Source organism: Myotis davidii, unplaced genomic scaffold (assembly GCF_000327345.1).
Source record: "Myotis davidii unplaced genomic scaffold, ASM32734v1 scaffold142, whole genome shotgun sequence".
NCBI lineage: Eukaryota > Metazoa > Chordata > Mammalia > Chiroptera > Vespertilionidae > Myotis > Myotis davidii.
This window is the reverse complement of record NW_006294400.1, coordinates 3,179,041-3,203,027: the sequence shown is the minus strand read 5'-3', so window position 1 is coordinate 3,203,027 and position 23,987 is coordinate 3,179,041. Positions and strand designations below refer to the sequence as shown.

General features: G+C 48.1%; 1 protein-coding gene across 5 annotated transcripts in view; it reads right to left on the bottom strand.

Annotated features, from left to right (window-relative positions):
- Nucleotides 1–294: 294 nt before the first annotated feature.
- The window catches only part of MAPKAP1 (mitogen-activated protein kinase associated protein 1), a 162,728-nt gene continuing 139,035 nt past the window's right edge, over nt 295–23,987 (bottom strand). For 3 of the 5 annotated variants that reach the window (XM_006768560.2, XM_015567077.1, XM_006768561.2), the window contains 2 exons: nt 6,256–6,353; nt 295–1,539 (listed from right to left, as the gene is read on the bottom strand). In XM_006768560.2, the coding sequence (XP_006768623.1) occupies nt 1,414–1,539; nt 6,256–6,353 (224 nt within the window). In that variant the 3' untranslated portion in view covers nt 295–1,413. Of the gene's footprint in view, nt 1,540–5,900; nt 6,048–6,255; nt 6,354–12,210; nt 12,443–23,987 lie in introns of those variants that run through there. The other 2 variants (XM_015567076.1, XM_015567078.1) reach the window with 2 other exon arrangements.

Here is a 23,987-nt window from a genome sequence, read left to right as displayed (position 1 = left end):
GTGGTTTCCCAGACGCTCGGTTCCACACCCACTGGCACCAGGTGGTCACCGTGGTCACTGTCTCAGGACGAGGTACTTGGACTTCCAGGATTCGAAGCAAGACGCAAAGATGACACGTAGACGACTTTTATTTTAATGTTGAATATGTCACAGGATTTAATGACCAAATTAGTCATTTACATTTTTCAAAGATATCTAAATATAAAACTGCTGAAAATTCAAATACAGATAGCAAGCTACAAATAGTATTTGTTTTTGTTTCTGGGGGTGGAAGACATTAGAAAAGGCTGCTTCTGTTGGCTGAGCAAACCTCAGAAGGAAAGAGGAATTCATTAAAATGACCCCTGTGCAAAGAAACACACTCCACTTTGAGATGCTGTTTTGGTCACATCTCTCGCTGGACAATTTAAAAAAGTGTTTGAAAGGCAGGTCCTCAATGCAACACCTGGTCCCTGGGCCTGGGGTGGGTGCGGGGGGACCCGGAGGGGGTAAGACCGCAGAAGCATCAGTGTGGCCAGGCGGCTGTGCCTCCCGCCCTGGGCCCCACGTCTGCTCACTGCTCCCCGATGTGGGGGAGAGCAGCTCCTCGCCTGGCTGTGAGGACAGGGAGGAAGGGAACCGAGGCCTCCCAGGCGGGGAAGCGCCAGGAAAACCCACAGGCAGGCCTATCGCTAGTTGAAATGGACACTTGCTACTTAAGGATGGAGACCACTCCTGGCGGGAGCCGAGCATAACCTGAAGCCCGGCTCCCTCGCCCCCGGCTCCCCCTGAGGTCCGAGGTGCTGGGCCGAGCTGGGGGAGAGGCTGCTGAGGGGAAATGGCGCCGCCGCGGACACACACCCCTAGGTCCCCTTCCTGACCTTAGTGAGAGACTGTCCTCAGAGCTCTGCGCTCATTTAAACAAATGGCAGAGTTAAAACTATTGACTAAGCCCTAAACATTTCTTCTGAGAAATCGAGCCACGGCTTTTCCAATCTGCCTGTTCAATATGGGAACAGATTTTAAAGCGAATAACATAATCAATCCTCTGCCCCAAAGAATGGTCCGTCATACCAACCGTAAGAAAGAGGACACCTGTTTATTAAAAGGAAAAAGAAATGTACATTTTTGTTCTTCAAGAAATTTGATCAAGTTGTAAGGAAATGTGTGGGCATGGCTATGTACATCTCGGCGGGCGGGCAGTGAGGGGGGCGGGCAGCGGTGGCTCCTCTGGGTCGCCGGCCTGGGCACTGCTACTTAAAGCCGCTGCTACTCGGGCGGCCCGGGGAAATGCCCCCAGCCCCGTCCTAAGGTGCCAGCCCTGCCCCAGGAGCCCCCCAGCCCTGCCCTAAGGACTGCAGGACAGGTGGGCGCTGGCCAGCTGGCCCTGGCGCAGCTCTGAGCTCCGGAGCAGATTGAGGCTGGAGGCCATTGTCACTGCTGCCCTGATTTCTTCTCCTTCTGGAAGCTGAAGCTCGTGCGTCTGTTCAGTTTTCTTTGTTTTTGAGCAAAATAGTCCGCCCGGGCCGTGCTAGCTCGTGACTCCAGGATGTAGTTGACCTGGAAGCAAGAGGACACAGCCCGTCACACCCAGGGCGACAGAGGGCCTCTGGCGGTGCCCTCAGGGGCCCCTGTGCTTGGGGTCCAGGGTCGCAGCAGCCGGCAGGCTGGGAGACACAGGCCTGGAGAGGACAGTGCTGGCCCGGCCTGCCCGCCGGTCAGCGGAGGCTTTTCCGACCACAGAGCCTGCGTGCTCACATGTGCTGCCTCCCAGAAGGCTGTGCACTGCTTCCTGGCTCGGCTGCTCGCCTGCTGTGCAGCCCTAGGCTTGCACATAACTTCCCAGAGCCCCACTTGCCTTGTCTGAAGGATGAGAACGTTGTAGGAATGAAAACCAAACCAAATCAAGGCTCTCCATTCAGTCCCTACCTCCCCCGCCCGCCCCCTCTCCGCCCAGGCAGGTGCAGAGCTCCCAACGATGGTGCTTCATTCACACTCACAAGCCCCCAGAGCAAGGGCTCATCTGAGAGCAGGAAAGCGAGGCTCAGGGAGGAGGGTGGCACTGACCGGGACCACGCAGAGGGCAGGGCCAAGCGGGAGCAGGGCTGAGAACGCCACGGTGACGTGCCCGCCGGCAGCCTGCCCGCTTACGGCTCGGACAAGGAGCTCGGCCTTCTGCCCGCTGCTGCTCTCGGGCCCTTTTATCTCCCCACACGCGGACCCACCACCTGCTGGGGGGCTGACACACATGCCGTCACGGTCGCCAGCATCTGCCAGGCCTGAGCCTGGCCCATGCCTGGTTCAAGGTCTGTGTCCACTAGCCTGACAGTGACAGCTGACAGAGGGGAGCACCCAGGAAGGGGCGACTGCCGGGAGGTGCGGCAGGCAGGCCTGCAGGGGGAGCGGGAGCTGGGGTTGGAGAGAGAACGAGGAGTGTGGGGCTTACAAGGGCCAGGGGAGGACCACGGGCATTAGGCACAGCAGAGGAACGCAGGGAGGGGTGTCCCTGGAACGGCACAGGCTCGGTGGCGGTCAAGGTGAGGTGGGAGGAGCCTGGGAAGGGCAGTGGTGCCGTGAGCAGACTTCGCCCAGCGGCGAGGCCCAGCCCTTTACTGGGCAGCAGCAGGGCTGGGTGCTTTTCAAGGATTAAAAAGCCTCGTGAGTGGGAGGCCGTCATCACCCCCAACGCGCAGACGGGAAAGCCGAGGCGCGGAGCAGTAATGACACCGCCTCAAGGTCACAACGCTAGCCTCTGGGCCAGGATCTGGGGTGGGGTGAGTGCCAGGCCCTCGACTGACAGACCTTCCGGTTCTCCAGGCCCCACCTCTTCAGAGGCACCCCCTCCCCCTCACGCCCTGACACCACTCCTCCCACTGCCCCCAGCTCCTCTGGCTGGAGCTCTTTGTGAGCAAACACCATTTCTCTTCACTCTCAAATATATAAAGTTATGACTAGAAACCTGGGTACTTTTGGGTACAGAAACCAGCCACCACCTGTTGATTCTCCGCTGAGGGCCACGCGTCCTCCACCCAGAGCGGGGAGGCAGCGAGGACGGCACACCTCACAGGGGGCTGAGGCTTCGACACTGTTCCTTCCAAACTTTCTGCTCTGATAGTCGCCAGCAGCAGGCATTAAAGGCTGGGGTGTGCGTACAGAAGGCCTGACACGCTTGGCCCACTGCCTCGCCAAGTTACCAGCTGAGAGCAATAAATCATGAGGCCGCAGGGCCGGCTGACGATCGGGACGCTCCAGACAGTGTGTGGAAATAAGGTTTTATCATTCTTAATGAGAGCATCTTTGCATTCTATCGTTTGCACACTCAGCCAAACTAGTGTTTCCAGTGTGTCTTTGGCACATACAACCTGACAGAAGCATTTCCAGATGATCCTTAAGTAGCCAACTATTTCCTAAATTTGTTATCTTCAGTGCTTTGTGATAATCACATAGATAATTTTAATGGAAGATTAATGTAATAATCAAAAGATAAAAACGCCCTTTGGTCTGCCATTAGCTGGTTAATATGCTGTGGCTTAAAACTTGCACAATTTTATGCACTATAGAGTGTTTCACTTTCAATGCATTTTACAGCTCGAGGCATAAAAATATAGGGAGTTTTCATGGCCAATAAAGCCACAGCCTCCATCACTCGATCACGAGAAGAACCCGATTTGAAGAGACCAATGCTTCCTCTGAGATTCATCTGCGGGCCTGCAGAACCAGGGACCACACGCGGCTCAGCTCAGTTACCTCCCCGGCCGGGAAGGTGGGCTCAGGAGCGCCTCCGCCTGCACCCAGCTGACGCTCCGCCCTCCTGCGCTCTGTGGCCCTGGGCCTCTCTCTCCTCATCTATAAAATGGGGATAAATAGCGTCCACACTGCAGAACAGTTGTGAAGGCTGAAGGAGATCGTGCGTATGCAGTTGCTGCTCAGTAAATGGGAGACATTAAGGTTTCTGCACAGGGAAAACACAGTAAGAAAACATAACTGGATGGAGAGTTGCCTGTTCATCATAGTTTCTTTGACATCAGCCTCTGGCCCTTGTTTCCTCCTTCAGTTTCAGTCGAAAGCGCTCATTTTATGCAAAACACCTGGATTCTAGAACCACCACAGGGATTATTCGTGCCTAAGACTGAGCCCTGAAGAGCCTCTGATGGAAACGTTTCTGCGAAATGACTGGACAGGGCCGGGGCCGCAGTCGGTGGGTGCTGATGCGAAGCTCACGCAGACCCCATGGGGACGGCCATAAGGCTAAGTATTCAAATTGCTATAAAAGTCAGAGACGGGAGGAGTGAAATGTAATCTTTCGCCGGGACCGTGGCCCTTAGCTCTCGAACTAATCAGGCCTGAGCACGCGTGACTCTCCCCGAGTCTCGTGCAGGAGGCAGTATTTCTGCAAACAATTGATATGAAAGCAGACATTTTAGGGGCGGCGATGGGCCTCGGGGATTGTGCAGGAAAGCATCTGCTTCGGGGAGCATTTGGTCCTGTGAGATGATTTCTCTGCACTTGCTCTTCCACGGTCTCATACTGAAGTCATAAACCTGTGTTTCTGTCATCAATCTGCTGTTGTGAAAATTATTTGATGTCAAACACAGGATTATAATTTTACTAGAATCCTTCTCAAGTCTTGAATATTTTAATGCTGGCTATAAAAAAGGCCCAGCCCTGACAGGGTAATGGAATATTTCGTTACCTAGGCCCTGAGTACTCTGCACAAGTTCCCCGTGCCGTCGGTGACAATATGGCAAGTAACTCTTAGCTCGCTGGTTCTAAGCATCCGGCAGGTGCTGTCTCCGCGGCCTGGGCCCGGGTGGGGTGAGGGGGGAACTGTGATCCTGCTGGCCTTCCCCGCAACTGACAGTCTGACTCTGTCTCGGCTCCTGTCCCTTCCCCGCACCCCCCCACCCCCCAGCAGCATCTTTTTAATCCTCATCTACCACTTGTGGAAACCTTGCAGCCACGAGGACTCTGCCTCAGCATCTTTCTGTAAAACAATTCCATTCCGTTGAAATCCCCACTCAGCTCCCTAAGTCTGCACACTCTGCGGGTTTAGGAGCACAAGGTCTGGAACGTGGGGTCCAGTTCTGGCTTTGCCAGCCATGGCCCTGGGTAAGTGCCTTTCTTCCCCTTTCACCTCGAGTGTGGGAACCTCAGGCATCGCTGCCCACGGAGCTGTGAAGGTTCCATGGAACGGTGGGTGAGTGCTGGCCCGGCCCCGCACTGCGCGGGCCCTTGGTGGATCTTTGCTGCGTTTGATTATTATCACTTGATGATTCCACTCTCAGGAAGAGATTGAGTGACCATCTAACTGGGTTTATCGCATCTCATTGGATTTGTTCTCACAGGCCTGTGTGGTGTGGGGCAGTGCAGCTGCCATGATCCCACTTCACAGGCAGGGAAACTGAGGCGCCCAGAGGCAATGCATCTCACAACCTGGAGCCCCTCTGGCTTTAAGACCTGCTCTGTCAAAGCAACTCTTTTCCCTCTATCTGATCAACTACACATGAATCCGTCTGCGGAAAGGATTCTGTTTGGAAGTCTGAGAACCACTAGTCCAGGGCAGCGGCCTCAGCACCTGGGAGCCTCTTAGAAACACTCACCTCGGGCCCTCCCTCGGCTCCTGAACCAACAAGCCCCTGGGGCAGCCTTTCCCAGCCCGATGGCTTTGGGAGGCTCTGTGTGGCCTGCCCCTCCTGATTCCTCTGCTCCACACAGGCCCGGTACAGCCTCCCAGCCACACTGTGTGGGCCCTGCCCCTCTGCCCCTCACTGGCTGCTGATAGTTTCAATGTGTAATGTCCGTGCCCTCGACAGAGGAAGCGCTCCGAGGGCAGGACTGCGTCGGCCCCGCAGCACCTCAAGCCCTGGCCTGGCTTGCCACGATGCTCAGCGGGCCGTGCTGAGCGGTGGTGACATCCAATTCTAGCACCGAGTTGTGTGTGTTTTGAACGGGCTGCTAGAATTACCTTGGGTACAGTAAGGTGTCTTCAAATAATAACTGTTTCCTTAGAGTCTGCTCCAGGAGCCTCAAGGGGCTTCTGGCAATGGGTGGAAGGAAAGAAATGGTGCCTAACAAGGATAAGTAAGTACATGAAGAATCAGGATTCCTGGGGGGCTAGGAGGGAGCCGAGGGGCGTCCTGCTTTGGCTGAGTGGGTAGAGGGGAGCTGAACTGCGGTGCGTGCGTGGACTGAGGGGTGAAGGGCATGCTGCCAGGCCTGAGAACCGCCCAGCAGAAGCCAACCCTGCTCAGCTAGTGCCGGGGCGAGGACACTCACCTTGAGCATGATTTCATTGACGGTAGCAGCGTCAGATTCGAAGTAGAGGTGTTTATAGTCATGATTGCTTAGATACGTGAGTTTAAATATTGCGTGACCTGGAGAGAGAAAAAACAGTGTTGAGGGGTTACCTACAGGGGAGACCCCACTGATTTTCCCATCAATCCAGATCAAGTGAGAGCAAGTGGAGGCTGTGCAGCAACTACTCTTGACAGTAGTTCATTTTTCTCATTACAGGCCGGGGAGAAACGGACAGTAAAAAAAATAAAAATATCAAATCAAACGGCTAGTGAGATCCTTTTCACTCTGGATTGTGTTCAGGGCAACATCACATTAGGAAGGCGTAACAGAACCTCTTCCACACAATAATTTCATGGAAAAGGTGGTATTTTTGAGGTAGAAGGCCAATTACCTCCAAATTATTACTCTAAAAATAACTGTGCTTGAAGTAAAAGAAATGAGCAACAGGAAGGAGAAAGGCTGATAGTAATGCCATTATGAGCCTTCTCCACGGCCCTGGCTCCTGCTGGGAGGGGAGCCGTGGGCTTGTGACCCTGCAAGGAAGCTGCTCCCATGGCCTCGGCCATTTCCCCCTGGAAGGATGTGTGGCCCGGGGGGCAGGCAGGGGGAGGGCTGCCCTAGACACGGCCAAAGCAGGCCGACCTCCGGGGTCCGAACCTCTGAACTGCCCCAGATCCAAGTTCTCTCACCCCTTCCCCGTCACCTGCAGAACAGCCACGCCATTTCTGAGCCCGCCTCCTGGCTCAGCCTTCTCTCATGCCACTGCCCTCACATGCCACAGGCCAGCCCACCGCACACCCCACCTGCCCAGGCCTGGGATCTCGCGGTGACCCATCTGGAGAAAGCCTGCCATCCTGGGGACTTGGCTCAACTGGTACCTCCTTGAGCAAGGTTCCATAGCTACTCTTCTCGGCACACTTCCCATGTGACTCCCACACCGTACGTATGGTCGCCCACAGCCCTGTCTGCACTCCCCATGCCTGTACTTCGGGGCACACGTGCCAATCAAATTACCTCCTCCACACTGAGACATAGATGCCAGGCCGCCTCAGTCCAATGGGAAGCTGTCCCTGTCCCATCAGCACACGCTGTCCTGGGGTTCTGGGAGCCCCCATGTGGCCCCGCTTTCTTACGGAGAAAGTCCCTTTTCCTTAGGCTAGTTTGAAACATCTGACATCGAGGCCTCAGAAGCAGCCTTGCCCAGTCTGCTGCAGACTCCCCGCTGATAGGACTCGAATTCAGCATTTCCTGCAATTAGGCCTTCTCATCCGTTGTCCTTTTAATTGAAACAGCGCTGGTCATAGTTATTAATTAATAATATATCACCCATATTACCGTAAGTTCACCTCTTTCCCGGAGAAATTTTCTTGGGGACTTTATTTACAGTAGGTAATTCTTCAGATCTCCAAAAATAAACTGATATATGTTGCACATATGTGGCCAGAAAAGTTGAGCTGCTGGAAACATCATGATATACTAATTGTGACTATAAATTCTCTATGGAAAAAATTAGCTAATAATTTCTGAAAAACCTCACTTTCAGTCACTTGACAAATTTAGCCTGATTCTAAATGGTGGCACTAAATTGTCAGAATTCTTAGCCGGAAGCTAATCATTCTGTTCACACTAAGTTCCTTGTTTCTGGTCAGAAAGTGGACCTCCTACGGATGTAGCTGCACGCACGCGTGGGCGCTCCTGGACCTTCACAGGCCCACCTTGGACAAGAGTCCTGGTCATATCGCTGAGGCAGAACAGGGCGGCCACCTCTGCTGGCCATGCTGTGAGCAAGCAGAACCGTCTATGAAGGGCACAGGCTGTGAAGGACAAACAGACACCCCTCTAGGAGGCCTGGCTGCTGACACCTGGCCATGGCAGACACAGACTCCAGGGCCTGGGGCTACAAAGGACCAGCAGGTCTCAGGGAGGCCGGCAGACCCGGAGCTTCGGGGTTCACTGACCACTCTGATAAGCGATCTCACGGACTGTCTACACCACCTGCTCCCACTCGTCACTGACAAAGCCAACCCTCAAGCTGCCAGAGCAGGTTTCACCTGAATGACTGAGACACCGCGACAAACCCACCCGGCTCTGGTCAGAGCTGGATCTACACACGGCACATGTGGCGTGCAGTTTGCACGGGCCTGGGAGGCGCTGATGGAAGGAAGCCCTGACACCGTCTCCATGTGAGCTCAGAGGGGAGGCCCAAGGTTCGCCTGCCTGACAGTCACATGAAAAAACAGAAGAAATCATCGTAAATCAGGCCTCCTGAAAGGCTGCCCACCGAAGCCCGGAGAGCACCAACATACCACCTTCTGTTTTTGCTGTGTGTCCCTGGCCTGTCCCCAGTGCTCACTCGGGCCCCTAGGGAAAGTGAGGTGGACAGGAATGATGCGTCCCACCCCCACCAGCTCTCTGAAGCCTCTGACTTATCTGCCTTCCCAGTGAAAGCATTCATGTGGCTGTGAGAGCCGAGAGGTCACCTGGGGTGCTTGTGTTTGAATTTCAATGAAGCAGCCCCATGGTGGCTATCACAGAGCCACCGGGTTAGTGACTGGGTGAAGGTGTGATGGGACCCCAAGCAGAGGCTGCCCCTTGCCCTGTGGGGGGCATTTCGAGGGAGAGCCCCAGTGCACAAGCTCAGGCTCACATCACAGCCATGTTTGTCACATACCAGTCGACTCACTCCAGGGATCTCGGTTTTGCTTGGGGCCAGAAGGGCAGTTTTACTGAATTCAGGCTCTGCCAGGGACACGAGCTAGTACAAGGGTCTGCTGTGGAGACACTGGGTGGAGGCAGCTGGCCTGGTGGGGGTCAGCTGGGTAAAGGTGGGGGTGGAAAAGGGTAAGGGAGGAGTGTGGATGAATGTACAGGGGCAGGAGGCAGCATGTACAGAATGTACAGCTATACAGGAGGATCGTGTATAGCAGACAGCCAGGTGACTCAGGGCAGGTACCAAGGGCTGGGGATGCCAGATTCGCCAGCTGAGGAACGCACTAGTGGGTTGGTTGTAAGATGGGCAATGAAGTAAATGGTCAAATTGTGCTTCTGGATGGTCACCCTCGCTCCCCAGGACTTGGAGACGGGGGGACAGCGCCCTGGCCACCAGGTAGGTGTGGATTCGGTTTTGAGCTGAACGGGGTCAAAAAGGTTGCTGAGAAAGGGACTGACTTGAGAGCTATGAGAAGGGAACGTTGGCAGGACTTGGGGAGACTTTTATGATAGAACTAGAGGCCCGGTGCACGACATTCATCACGGGGGGGGGAGAGGGGGTGTCTCTCAGCCAGGCCTGTGCCCTTCGGGGGATGTCTGAAGCCTGCTCCCGCCATTGCACTTGCCAGCCATGAGCCTGGCTTCTGGCTGAGCAGTGCACCCCCTGTGGGAGCACACTGACCACCAGGGGGCAGCTCCTGCATTGAGCGTCTGTCCCCTGGTGGTCAATGCGTGTCATAGCGACCGGTTGTCCCACCATTTGGTTGATTTGCATATTAGCCTTTTATTATATAGAATATCAGTTAGTAAGCAGAATTTACACTTGCATAGTGTCACCCAATCTAAAACTTATATATTAAATTATAACAAGTTAATTGATCTCTTGCTGGAAACGAATATATCAATAAACATGAGTAATTTACGCTACATGGTAAATTCCCATCAGAGGTGTCTGGGAATAAGGAATCACTGGCATTTCGACCCCCAATGAACAGAGTAAGAACACAGAACAAGGAAAGTCTTATCAAACACCTATCGGCCTAAGGCACCTCAAGGCTCCCCTCAGGTAAGGGAGGAAGAGGGGTCAAATGACCCCTCAACTGCAGCCCGCAGGGCACCGGCCCTGGGTGTCAGAGGGAATTAGAAGTGGGCAGGTTACCCTTGAAAATTCAAAGAGCACCAGCAGATTTCATAGGGAGGGGCAAGCCACAGGGGCCAACTGTCTGTAAATATGTCAGCTAAGAAAAAAAAATTACATATCAATATGACTTAAAAGAAAATGCTAAGCCCTAGCTGGTTTGGCTAGGTGGATAGAGGGTCAGCCTGTGGACTTAATGCTCCTGGGTTCAATTCTGATCAAGGGCACATGCCTGGGTTGAGGGCTCGATCCCCAGTGTGGGGCGTGCAAGCTGCAGCCGATCAATGATTCTCTCTCATCATTGATGTTTCTCTCTCTCTTCCTTCCTCTCTGAAATCAGTAAAAATACATTAAAAAAGAAAATGCTAAGTCTAATATTCCAATTAGTTCCAATTATTTTGCCTGGATTGTTAACTTTGTTTGGAAATTGGGCTGCTTGAGGGGAAGCATGTGCCCTGGAGTCAGTCATGAAGAAAACCCCACTTGGCTGGTCCCCTTGGCATTGGACCCCAGGAGCCAGGCTGGCGGGCAGTGGAGGAGGCGCAGCGTGGTCAGGCACCGCACATGGCGCTTGGACACAGCGGGGACTCAGTGCGTGGTGGCGATCATTCTTACAACTGGGTTGGAACTGACAATTGAAGATAAAATCATTATTTTAAAGATTCTGTTTTTAATTGGGCCTTCTTTGAGCAGATACAGTGCCGTGGGAGTAAGTGCCACACAATGGGGTATCAAATGTGGCGTCAAGGCCCTGGTCACATGCTCAGGGCAGACACTGGAACCGCACCTGCTTCTGAAAACCGAATGGGAGTCTGAGTATGTAAAAATGTATTTATGTTTACGTTTTTTCCAACGGGAAAGAGAAGATGGAATGTAACAGCAGAAACTAATTAGTTGCACAAATGTCAGAAGGGGAGACAGTTGAGCTTTTGTGCTGTAATTTATCTTCTTAAACAAGAGGGTCTGCTGAAAAAAACGGGTTCCCTGGTCAATTCAGGGAGTGGCTATTCTACAGGGGCTATTACCACACGACGGGACGGCAAGCAAAGAGGGACAGCGGCTTATACACTCCTGCTAAGAGAAACGCTCCCAGGTTTGCCCTGCAAATGGGCAGGGATGACTGTTTGAAGGGAGGCTCCTTCGAACATAACCTGGCAGCTCACTGACTACCTGGCACTGACCGGTCAGGGCCGGGGCTTCCCAATGGAACCTGCAGCCCACCTTTGCCTAAAGCCCTATTGATCTAAAACTGAGAAGTTTTAAAAATATTTATTAATTCATTAAAGATAATAAACCGTTATAAGTTAACATGAAAATGTATTTTTAACCCCTTCCCCGGCAGAAACATGTATACTCGTTTTCACAAAATGTTCTTTTTCAGTCGTCGATGAGTATACTAAGAAAATATGGTAAAAAAATATGGTTTATAGGAAGACGAGTTACAAACTGTTTTCATAACCAGCATCAAAAATTCTATATAGAACCAAAATAAAAAAATTAGTCTGAAAAAGAAACGTTTTTAACAAAAAAATTGTTGGGGAAGGGGTTAATAGAAAACCCTTATATTTCCCTAAAGTTTAATGAGAATGTGGCATTACTGTATATATTTTGGTTTGTTTTGTTAATCTTTACCCAAGGGTATTTTTTTTCCATTGATTTTTAGAGAGGGTGGAAGGGAGGGGGAGAGACAGAGAGAAACATCATGTGAGAGAGACACATCAATTGGTTGCCTCCCATTTTCAAGAAAATGTCTGCTAAATACTAAAATGACAAAGAAAGGCACCCAACCAAGGCCAGGATCAAACCTGCAACTGAGGTACATACCCTTGACCGAAATTGAACTCAGGACACTTCAGACCTCGGGCTGACACTCTATCCACTGTGCTAAACCAGCTAGGGGCATTACTTTATATTTTTGAAATCTCTTTAATATTTGGTTTAACAGGAAACATCTGGATTATCCTATCTGTTTCTGCATTTGAGCATTGTGATATACTGTTTTGGCTGAAGCATATGAAGAAATGCCAGCCTCAGAGAGAGAGAGATATGTTTGGAAAGGGAGGTATATTTTAAACTCTTATTTTCAAATATTCCTTTGATGCCACACCAAACTTGATAAATGTTAGTTTCTTAAAGATTACTTGTAATGTGGAATCTAAAAACCATGTTAATAAACTTGTATTCTGTTGCATTAAAATTCATCGCCGTTGTGCACTTCGAATGCATTTTTACGCTTGCATCATTTTGTAGCATCAGGCAGCAGGCTGGGAAATACTGGTCCGCTGAGTTATGCAGGTTTCCAAATGTTGGCACATTTCACTAGACAACATGAGAAAATCACATTCATTAATATCACCGCTGACCTCATCGGAAAAGTAAGCAACGAGGAGCCAACCTCACAGTGATGTATACAAGTTTCCCAAACTTCTAATTGTCACCTGAAAGCTTGAATTTCATCACTGGCATCAAAGTGACATCACTTCCTTCATTTTCAAGAAAATGCCTGCTAAATACTAAGATTTGAATGATCACAACTTGTCACTTGTTCTCTCAATAGAAATGGTGTTCCATGATATAAATGGCTTGTTCATCTTCCGACAATCACACAAGTGCTTTTTCATGGACAAGTTTTCTATTTCCACATGCAGCAAAAGTGCTTACGGTATATCATGACTTTGTTAAGCAAAAAAATGCAGCTGCCCATACATCGGCAAGATGCCTTTCACCTGTATGAAAAGTATGGTCACTGCTGCATGCAGCCTCCCAATTTGCGAAAGGGATGTCCCCCGAGGGGTCCCGGATTGTGAGAAAGCGCAGGCTGGGCTGAGGGACCCCCCCTCCACTCCCATGCACAAATTTCATGCACCGGGCCTCTAGTTTATTATAAAATTCTAGGATTGTTGATTTTATTCTAGCAACAACTCCATGCGGCAGATATTATTCCCAGTTTATAAATGAGGAATCGGGGCTCAAAGAAGTTACATACGTACTCAAAGTTACATATGAATGATAGAGCTTTACATTCTCCCTTCTGCCACTGGCTTGAAGCCAACGCACTCAAACTTCTTTCTTTTTTGATGGAAGAGTGTCCCTATCTCTGACTCAGAGTCTATAGGACTTTTAACACATTTTCAGCTATGCTTGTTTATCTGGTCTTCTTCTAAACGATATTAAATGCAGAAAATTAGAAGAACGACATAACTTAATAAAGACAATGGGAAGTGAAAACTGACTAGAGTTGACCAAAAATGAAACAAAGCAAAACTATTAAAAAGCAGTCCGGGAACTCAGCACAGTAGTAGGCAGTGTGCAGCTGTTTTGTGGCAACACAGAGTGTTTTGCAACCCTGAGGACATCATGATATACCATAAGCACTTCAGCTGCATGTGATGTTACTGCTGAGACTGGTTACAAACAATTGTGACTTCTTTCTTGCTAGTACTCTCCTGCTCTTGGCTTCTTTGGGGAAGCCAGCTGTGTGCCACCTCATGAGCTTCCCTATAGAAAGGCCCAAGTGACAAAGAACTAAGGGTGCTCACAAGGAAATAAACTGCCAGCAACCACTCAGAGAGCTGGGAAGCAGATCCTACCTGACTGCACCCTGAGAGGCTGTGTCCCTGAATGACACCTTGGCTGCAGTCTTGTGAGAGGCCCTGAGCCACAGGACCCAGCTAAGCTGTGCTGGATTCCTGATCACAAAACGGTGAGATAATAAATGTTGTTGTTTTAAGCCACCAAGTTTGGAGCAATTTATTATGCCACAATAGGTAGTACACCGACCTTTTAAATGAATATTCCTAATCTGCTCCCATCAGTGAATTTTTTGATTCAGGCACCGTATTTCTCAACTCTAGAATTTTCATTTGGTTCTTTTTTAATAGTTTCCATTTTTCTTCTTTTTGAGTTCTTGTTTTCCTTTAAAGGTTTGAACACATTTATATTACCTATTTTAAAGTACATCAGGTCACTGAATAACATCATTTTGTTCAACATTGTTTCATTAATGTTGATGAGAAAAAAAAATTGATTCCTGGCTTGAGGCCACTGTCTGTGTGGAGTCTGTATGTTCTCCCCATGTCTGCATGGGTTTTCTCCAGGTACACTGCTTTCCTCCCGTATCTGCAAGGAAAGCACATTAGGTTCCCTGGTTGTCTGAGTATGGGGCGTGAGTGTGCCCTGCAACGGAAGGACATCCTGTCCGGTACTGGTTTCTGCCTTGGGCCCTGAGCTGCTGGGATAGGAACTGGCCACCTGAAAGGCTGAACTGGAATAAACAGATTGGGAAGTAATTATCTTGTTTTTAGTAATCTTTCTTAAATGTACTAGTATATATAGTTCACATTTACTTCAGTGTTTAACACTAGAAGTATTTTGGGTCTTTAGAAGTTTGGTGATGTTTTTGTGACCAGAAATATGCTTTGGGAACTTAACGTTTGTTTATATCAACTAGTCTATGGTAAAACTGGCTTCATTATGCATCATTTTGCTTAAAGTTGCAGTTTCCAAGAACCTACTGACAACATTAATTGAAGACTTACTGTAATTATCTGCTAATTCTATCATCTCTGCCATTTCTGGCTCTGTTTCTACTGATTGATTTTTCTCCTGGTTACAGGACACATTTTCTTGTTTCTTTGTTTAGTAATTTTTGATTGAATGCTGGACACTATACACATTACATTGTGGGGTGTCTGCATTTTGTTTTCATCCTTTAAAAAGTATAGGGCTTAGTTCTGGAAGACAGTTAATTTACTTCTGGATCAGTTTGCTCCTTTCAAGACTCCGTTTAAAGCTTTATTAGGCAAAGATTGAAGCAATCTTTAATACGGGGCTAGTTTAGTGATACTCCTACGATGTGGCCTTTCTGGAGTCACTACCAAATGCCCGGATGTTCCGCTCTGGTTGGCCAGAACTCACTTTATAGCACCCCAGTGGTTGTCCTCTGACCAGCCCTGTGAGGTCCCACTCTAGGATGCACAGCTGAGTACACAGACCAGGGTGTAAGGGCCTGTTCTATAGCTTTCAGTGTAGCTCCCTCCTCCATACTTTATTTTGCAAATTTCAGTGGCTTCAGCCTCCCCCAACTCTGACCTCTGCCTCCTGACTCCCCCAGCCTGCCGCACTCTCCTTGGGAAACCCTGGGAGAAAGCTGGAGTGATGGGAGGTCTCACCTCATCCGTTTCCCTTCTCTCAGGGCTCATAGTCTTGTGCTGCGTGTTTTCTAGTCATTTATGATAGAAGGGCTAATCTGTTAGCAGTTACCCTGTCCTGGAAGTAGCCTACGGGAGTCTTGTAAGCAAAACACATTTTGATTTTAATGAAAGAATGGCTTACTTTTTCCATGCCTATAAGAATAACTTAAAATCTAAGCACTCCATTTATTTATTATGAAAACACAATTTGGAGCTTGGCAGGAGGCAAGGGAAACAGATTTCCCCCATCATTTATCCAGCTGAGAAATCTTTCACATGGAGTTTTTCCGCAGAAAACAGTCCCTGCCTTTACCCTCTTCTCAATTAGGATCTCTTCTGAAGTTAAAATGAAGAAAAAAAGAGTTTGAGGAAATGGTAATACAAATCTAGAAAAATGTGTAAATATGCAAATTTTCCATTATACCCAGATAAGTTTTGTTATTATGGGTCCATAGGCCCAGGTCAACAATTAAGGGAAAACTTAATAAGGAAAAAGAATGCTTCTCCCAAGGAGGGAAAAAAGTTGATACCTCAAAAATGTTTTCTATTCTAACAAATACCGATATTCTGTTCAAGGCAAGTAAATTCTTTCTTGTTTATTAATAAGTCCTATGGAAAAATGAGGAAAGTTTATAGGAAATGTAAGAAAACCCACTAGCCAATCCTGATCACAAACACAGACATTCTACATGTTACACAGTTGGCAAACATGCTCCCAACAGCCCCTAGGGAGCAACTGTAGCACCTGATAATGAATATGGGGGGGGGGGAGGGTGAGGAGGAATATTCTTTTATTTTTTTAAACAGTTTTGTTTTATTTTTTTAAATATTTTTATTGATTTCAGAGAGGAAGGGAGAGGGAGAGAGATAGAAACATCAATGATGAGAGAGAATCATCCATCAGCTGCCTCCTGCACACTCCCACTGGGGATCGAGCCTGCAACCCGGGCATGTCCCCTTGACCGAATCGAACCTTGGACCCGTCAGTCCGCCGGCCAACGCTCTGTCCACTGAGCCAAACCAGCCAGGGCCGGGAGGTGTTCTTATCATCTGTGTGGGGCTCAGAGAAGAATCCCCCGCCTCCTAAATTCAGAGTGCTGACCTTCCAGAGACGACACACTGTGCCAAACACTCTTCTCCAGAAGTTAGAGACAAGCACACTGGTCGCATCTATCACATGCTGAGGGCCAACAGCAAGAGCTGGTTAAGAACAAGGGGCTGGGCTTGCCTTTCACTACAACCTCGAGATGTTCTCCATTGTGCCTCCCTATTTGCTGAAGAGCCCCCCTTGCTCTTGCACAATCCCACGTTCCAGAAGCAACTTCTAAATGCTCCAAAGGCCCAGGCCGAGTTAAGAGTCACCGGGCACTGACTGCAGCCCCTGGACAGAGGCTGCTGAACTTCTGGAGGAAGCGGCTGGGAGCGCACACAGGCACGCCTAGTGCAAACGTCAGGTGCCAGTTAATGAACAGGTCCGTCAACCGGACACGTGCTGGGTTGGCTCCCACGAGCTGAGTTTACAGGGGCCTGGCCAATGTTATCCAGCCCCAGAGAAATGTCCCCTGAAGCACAGGCTGCAGCTTGAGGTTACTGGAAACCAAACTGAGTCAAAAAACTGCAGGATGCAGCCTGACATCAGATGATGCAAGCTGGCCCCAAGCTTACATGTTTTCTCCACCTTTATCCCGTGGCACACTCCAGGTCTTTTCCTTCCATGCACTTGGAAAAATTGAGGTGGCCTCCCCGGTTGCCTAAACCCATCTCCCAGCAGCTGCCTTGTTTTGGAAGAAGATGATAAATAAATCAAAATGCACTAAGCAGCACTTCCACCGGCACTCGCCTCCTTCACTGAACGTGCACCTCATCAATCACACTATTGTCTGCTTGAAAGGCGAGCCTTGTAAATGTCATATCCACTCAGGCCCAAGGAGAGGCGCATCCACATGCAGCAAGGAGTTTTAATTGGGGAGTGTAATTAAACTAAAAAACCCCAGCAGACTCCCTTTGACAGGATAGATGAAGACCCCTTTTAATAGGGCTAGGAAACATATCTGTTAAAAGGATGAGGCACTGCCTGCTCCTGATTGTGCTCCAGAGTACTTTTATGAAAAGGCAATTCAATAACTGGGGCATTTAATATGTTCGTGTCCATCGTGCTCTGTAATCGAGCAGTACTTACCGTACTTGATCTGGAACTTAGGAAGTAAGTCCTTGTCAGAGAATAACAACACAACATAGCTTGCCCACCTAATGTTAGAAGTGCCGGGACGTCCTGGGAACCGACAGAGCCTGAGGCTGGGCTGTAGCTTCTCTGGGCTACAGGTCCAGGTGAGTATAAATGCAAGTGCCCTACTTACTGGGGCCTACAGTTTGCCGCCACGTGCACGTGCATAGCCATGGCCAGCCACCCACCCACCTCAGGTGCAGCTCTTATATTCAGCGCTAGCCAACATCTCCCTCATTTCCCTTTTATGTATTCTCCTGAGAATTTAAATATGACAAAATTCCTGGGTACCTCCTCCTTTAGGAACAGGAATACCTGTCACATTGGTGTGTATGTGCATGTATTTTCTCTGCTAGAGCTACTCTTGTCAAATAGGGAGAAGAGGAACCAGGTGGTCAGAAAATTCAGTGCATGGGCTCGGGTGTACCCAAGTCAATTTCAGTAACAAAACCTGAGTCCTGCCAACTCTTTGCTAGGAGAGGGGACTGAGGGCGCACGCGCATCCCCCCTCCCCCCACTAGTGGCCTGCAGCTCCACAAGCAAGGTAACAGAATTAGCAAGAACACAGGGCTGTCTTATATGCAGAACATGACAATCCCCTTCAGATGGAATGCTAGTGTCCCAAGGTCAAGGTAAGGGAACCCAGCATCTGGGTAGGTCAAGGGAACCTCTGAGCTGGGACTCAGGTGGGGTACACAGGCAAGATTTCAGACTTCCCCATCTATAGTTTTCTAAAAACAGACACTTAGCTTAATTTGCAAAAACCTTAAAGTCAGTTTGCCTGGCCCCTCAGACTGATTTTTCTTCTTTTAAGGACGGTGGTGAAAGGCTTGTTTGATGACTGCTTTTACTCCCCCATAAAGCCTCCTTGGAGCTCTGCAAACCTTTGAACGCTCTTAATACTGTTTGGTGTTTTTTTTTTCCCCCCGCTATGAGTTGATGAACCCATTAAGGACATATAAGTGAATGCTTATAAGCTATGAAAACTGGATACTGAATTAAAAGATCAAATATCTTTAGGCTTAAATGAAAACTACATAAAAGCATTTCAGCCATCAATTTGGCTATCACTTCTCGCCAGTATGAATTCTGCTGGAAAAGCTATTTTCGTGCAGATGTGGAATTCAATGGGAAAGACTGACTCGTGTACCAACATCAATCAAAATGTCGACTTCCCTGGCAGCTCTCAACAGTAAGGCAGGTTCAAAGGTCACAGGATAAAGAAAAAGCCAAGCTCCGGTTCAGCTCTAATATCTCCTCGATAGAAGTCTTGCGAAAGTAGCCCCTTCTGTATTAGCCTTGCTTTCATTAATCTTCTTGCCATCTTCTTTAACTAGTCATGCAGAACCGCTCGATAGCGAGACGTATAATGGGGAAGGCCCTGTGCCTATTACCGCGTTAACATTCTCTTAAGCCCCAGTGCAACAATGGGACAGGAAGGCACAGGAAATCTGCAACTGCAGGGCGCAGTGCAGGCAATTCAATTACAGCCCGGCTTACCTATGTAATTCTGACCTATAAAACACAAGAGGCCTTTGTGTCGAACTGGTTTGGCTATTAAGGTTCCTGAAGATCACAACAATGCTGATCTTTTCTATTTAAGCCAAATCAATGTGGACAAATCATTATTCAGGAGCTTTAATTTAATTAGTAAATTAAATACACTACTTTACAGATCTTGTCAAGTACTTATGAAAAGAAAGATTCATTTAAGCAGGAGGTCACCAATAAGCCCAGCTCATTTAACTCACAACCTTAACTGAATCTCATTGCAAATATTCCACAGATTCTATTCATGAGGGGGGCTGACCAGTCTCCCACAGTTGTATTAACTCAATCCCAGAGTTCCTACCCTGTAGCCAAACAGTATTTCGGACAAAAACAAACCAATAAACAAACAAACCCCAAACCAATAATCCCCCACCAACATAACCAGCATCAGCAGAATCAGATTTCCTTTAAATTATACTATTGCAAGAGAATGTAATCAGGTTACCTCTATTATGTTGCTTCCTTAAGATTTTATATTATCTATATTTAATTGAGATACAGAGCTCTTTTCAGCTATATAGACGACAGCTACTTTATTAAGGTTTAAATCCAATTTCTTAATGACAGGCTGCTTCCTTTAAAGACTGAACCTGCACAACCTTTTTATGAGAAAAGCAGACCTGGCCTGGCCGAGCCTGGTACTTTGTTTGAATACAGCTGAGAGTCTCAGATGGGCGCTAGTTTCCCAGGAAGGTAGGTCCCTTGCCTTTGTTTCAGTGTTGGAATTCGAGGCAAGCACTTAAAGAGAGAGCCTACTGTATTTCAAGCCTAGGCGAGACCTGTGTGACAATGGAGAGTTATTTCTCTCAGATCATTTAACCATGGTAGCTTCTGGTATGGAAACAGTCTCCTTTCCTAGGTGCCATACACATTTTTGTTCAGTTAAAATTAATCCCTCTCTTAGAGGTTTGTGACATCCTTCAAAACAGCAAAGGATACCCTTAGGAGTGGCAAACTCTGAGCAATCACTGATGTGAATAACCATGGCAGCAAATGCTATTTTTTTTTTTAAGTCTAGGAAGGCGGAAATTATTCTTAATTTCTGCACTTCTGAGACCCAGACTTCCTCAACTAAGTCTTTTAAGAGTCCATGTTTACACGTCCAATTTTTAAAAAGGCGTGTATCCATTTAGTCATTCAGTTCCAGGGACAGCGCACCAAACCTTCCCTCCGAGAGCACGGCCTGAGGGAGAAGTCAGGTGGGAAAGAGCCTCAGAGCTGCTCGTTATGGAGCCTGGCTCAGGGGCCTGGTCCCTCTGGCCCACAATGGACGGAATTATGCGTTTCACTGCAGGTGCTAATGCTCAGTCCCTCTGCCAAGTCAGCTGTCCGCACACTTTTCGGATATGGCATCCATTAAACTTGAGTTGTGTTCCTTATGACGACCAAATTAATGGTTTGACAGCAGCTTTCTCAATAAACACTGCAAACTGGCCATATTTGAAGGTTTTTAAAAATCATTTCTTTTTTTGTTCAAAATCCTGACAAACACGTCTCAAGTAAGACCAGGAACAACTTCATTATCCTCCCTTTTTGTGAAGAAGGCTGTTTAATAACACGTTCGCTCTGTGTTCACAACGAAATTATTTTAGTTGGTCACACATTCTAGTCTTCAGCAAGACACTTGTGTTACAGGAGATAAAAACATGAAAAAGGAAATATATTGCAGAAATCAAAAACCTTATCTACTTCTAGACTCTCTCTCTCTGCCATAATTCATTCAAGAAGGCCCTAAGAATAATTTTTGATGTAAACTCAGCTACAAACATACATCACTATGCTGATAAAAATCACAGGCTAAACTTATGAAATATAGTGACTTTCATTTCTTTAGTGCTGTTAAAATAACTTTTTTCTAAGGTTCAACAGACACAAAAGATAAAAAGGGTTACCATTAATCCTTTAAAAAAAGCAGCAGCAGTTCAGTAGATTAATTCTGTGGTCTGATGATGGTCTTGAAGATGAACTTTTTATAGATTAACTCACTGAATTAATTTGATGAAGATACTGGAAATCATAAAAAAGCCAGCATCAAGCCGATACATTTCATACATCTTTGTTTGGGCACTTTAACATAGATTATGTTGAATAACTTTGGGTTTCTAAATTCTGGCCTCATGCAGTTCAATTTCAAGACAGCAGACATTCCCCGAGGACACCTCTGCAGGCACTGTGCTGGGGCCTGAGGATACAGAAACCAGGTCCTGGGCCCATCAGTGCAGCATGGAGAGGGGTGGGACAGAGGGGCAGACCCCACATAGTACAGCACAGTGTGGGAGGTGCGTTACCAGCAGTGGGCACAACTCCTGGCAGAGGGAGAGCCTGGCATTGAGCTGGATCTTGAAGAATGAGTGGCTGGGCACAGGTAATGGAAGTGAATGTGAGTTGGACGGCCAGGTTGCAGGTACATTCCAGGCAGCGTGGAACAGCAAAAGCACATTTCGGGATGGGAAGTTATGGGCTATGAGCCTGGCGTGTCAATGTCTGTGAAGGCTATGCCGACGAGTCTGAGATCTATTCTGTAAGCCTGTAACTTTCAAGAATTTTCTTTAGTGATCTGAACTATAAGGAACCGAACAGAAGAGCAAAAAGAAAAAAAAATCTCCCAAATGAAGACAGTGTAAGGAGCCTCTGGGACAACTTCAAGCATACCAACATTCGCATCTTGGGAGTGCCAGAAGGAAAAAAGAGAGAGCAAGAAATTGAAAACCTATTTGGAAAAATGATAGAAAATTTCCCTAACCATAAAGGAAGAAGACTTACAAGTGCAGAGTCCCAAACAGTATGAGAATTCAAAGAAGCCCACACCAAGACACATAATCAAAACGCAAAACACTAAAGACAAAGAGAGAATCTTCCTTTTTTAAATATATATATATTATTGATTTCAAAGAGGAAAGGAGAGGAAGAGAGAGCTAGAAACATCAATGAGGAGCCCTGGGGCAAGGGCCCAAGAGCAGCAGGCAATATTTTCACCAGCCCCTTCCGGCAGTCATCGCAGTCAAGGCCTCACTGGAATGGTGGGAAGGAGGGTGGGCTTGGCCTTCCTCCTTACCCCCTATACCAGTGGTCGGCAAACCGCGGCTCGCGAGCCCCATGCGGCTCTTTGGCCCCTTGAATGTGGCTCTTCCACAAAATACCACGTGTGGGCGCACACGTATAGTGTGAGTGAAACTTCGTGGCCCATGCGGAGAAGTCGGTTTTCGGCCTGGGCAAGTCTATTTTGAAGAAGTGGCGTTAGAAGAAGTGGGGGGCGGACATATAGAGAGGATGAACGAAAGGAGATAGACGAAACAAGTATACAAGACGAGTGTGGATGGGAGAGTTGGAAGGGGTCGACCTCAGTGAACGTACCTCAATCAGATTGAGGACGTTTTTAGCTAAGGCTAGCTTAGGAGTCCCCTAATTAAGTTAATAACAATGTACCTACCTAAATAGTTTAAGTTTAAAAAATTTGGCTCTCAAAAGAAATTTCAGTCGTTGTACTGTTGATATTTGGCTCTGTTGACTAATGAGTTTGCCGACTACTGCCCTATACCACTAAGTTCTCCCTTCTTGCCAAGCTGTAGCCAATGAATTGAAAGAGAAGACTATGCAGCCCAGCACAAGTGGAACGGATGGAACAGTGACATGCCCATCCATAAACGAGGCTGTGCGGCATGTGCCCAGCCTACAGGCCCCTGCAGGGGCTCTGTGCTCTTCAGGCCCCTGTTTAGTCAGTATTAGCTCAAAACCTGGAACCACATTATAAACATTGTGGGCCTTTACATCTCTTATCATTCCTTATAACATTGTTCTCAAATTTAGTGGACACTGGTAAAAAGGGGAACAACAAAAATTAAATGCTTAAGCCCTAACCGGTTTGGCTCAGTGGATAGAGCGTCGGCCTGCAGACTGAAGGATCCCAGGTTCAATTCTGGTCAAGGGCATGTACCTTGGTTGCGGGCACATCCCCAGTAGGGGGTGTGCAGGAGGCAGCTGATCGATGTTTCTCTCTACTTGATGTTTCTGACTCTCTATCCCTCTCCTCTCCCTTCCTCTCTGTAAAAAAAAATCAATAAAATATATTAAAAAAAACACAGATGCTTAAGTTATACTCCAAGTTACCAAATCAGAACCTACTGGGGTGGGCAGTGGGTAACTGCATTTTTATTTATCCTCACATGAGGATATTTTCCCCCCATTGATTTTTAGAGAGTGGAAGGGAGGGGGAGAGACAGAGAGAGAGAAAGAGAGAAACATTAATGTGAGAGAGACACATTGATTGGTTGCCGCCTGCACATGCCCTGGCCTCGAGCCTGCAACCCGAAGTACGTGTCCTTGACTAGAATTGAACCCACGACCCTTCAGTCCATAGGTCAATGCTCTAACCACTGAGAAAAACCAGCTAGGACAGTAACTGCATTTTAGGTAAACTCCCTAGGCAATGCTAATATGCACCAGACTTTGAGAACCACTGCCTCATAGCCTTCTCTAGGCAACTAACAAATCCTTCTATATTTAAAGTTTTTTCTTCCACGGAGGAATTTCAGTGTGATCTGTGTCCTTTCTGCCCCTCGATGCCACTGAAGTCCTAAAAATGATTAACCTAACTGCGACACTCAATTACTAAACTGCAAAAACATAACATGCCCAAATATACAACCAGACTGTATCTACTTTCATAGTTTACGCAGAGGATGGCCAACCCGCAGCGATCTCTTCTGCAGGACCAGGCAGGAGTTTAATTACGAGCTGGTAGGTCGTGCAACTGCCAATAATCGGGAGGGTGTTGACACCTCGGCACGATGGATATCTAAATCTAGTCTTCAGCTGACAGAGGAAATCCCCCGCTTCCCCGACCCGGCAGGGGAGGAAGGCAGGTCCAGGACTAACTGGCCATGTCCCCTGAAAGGGA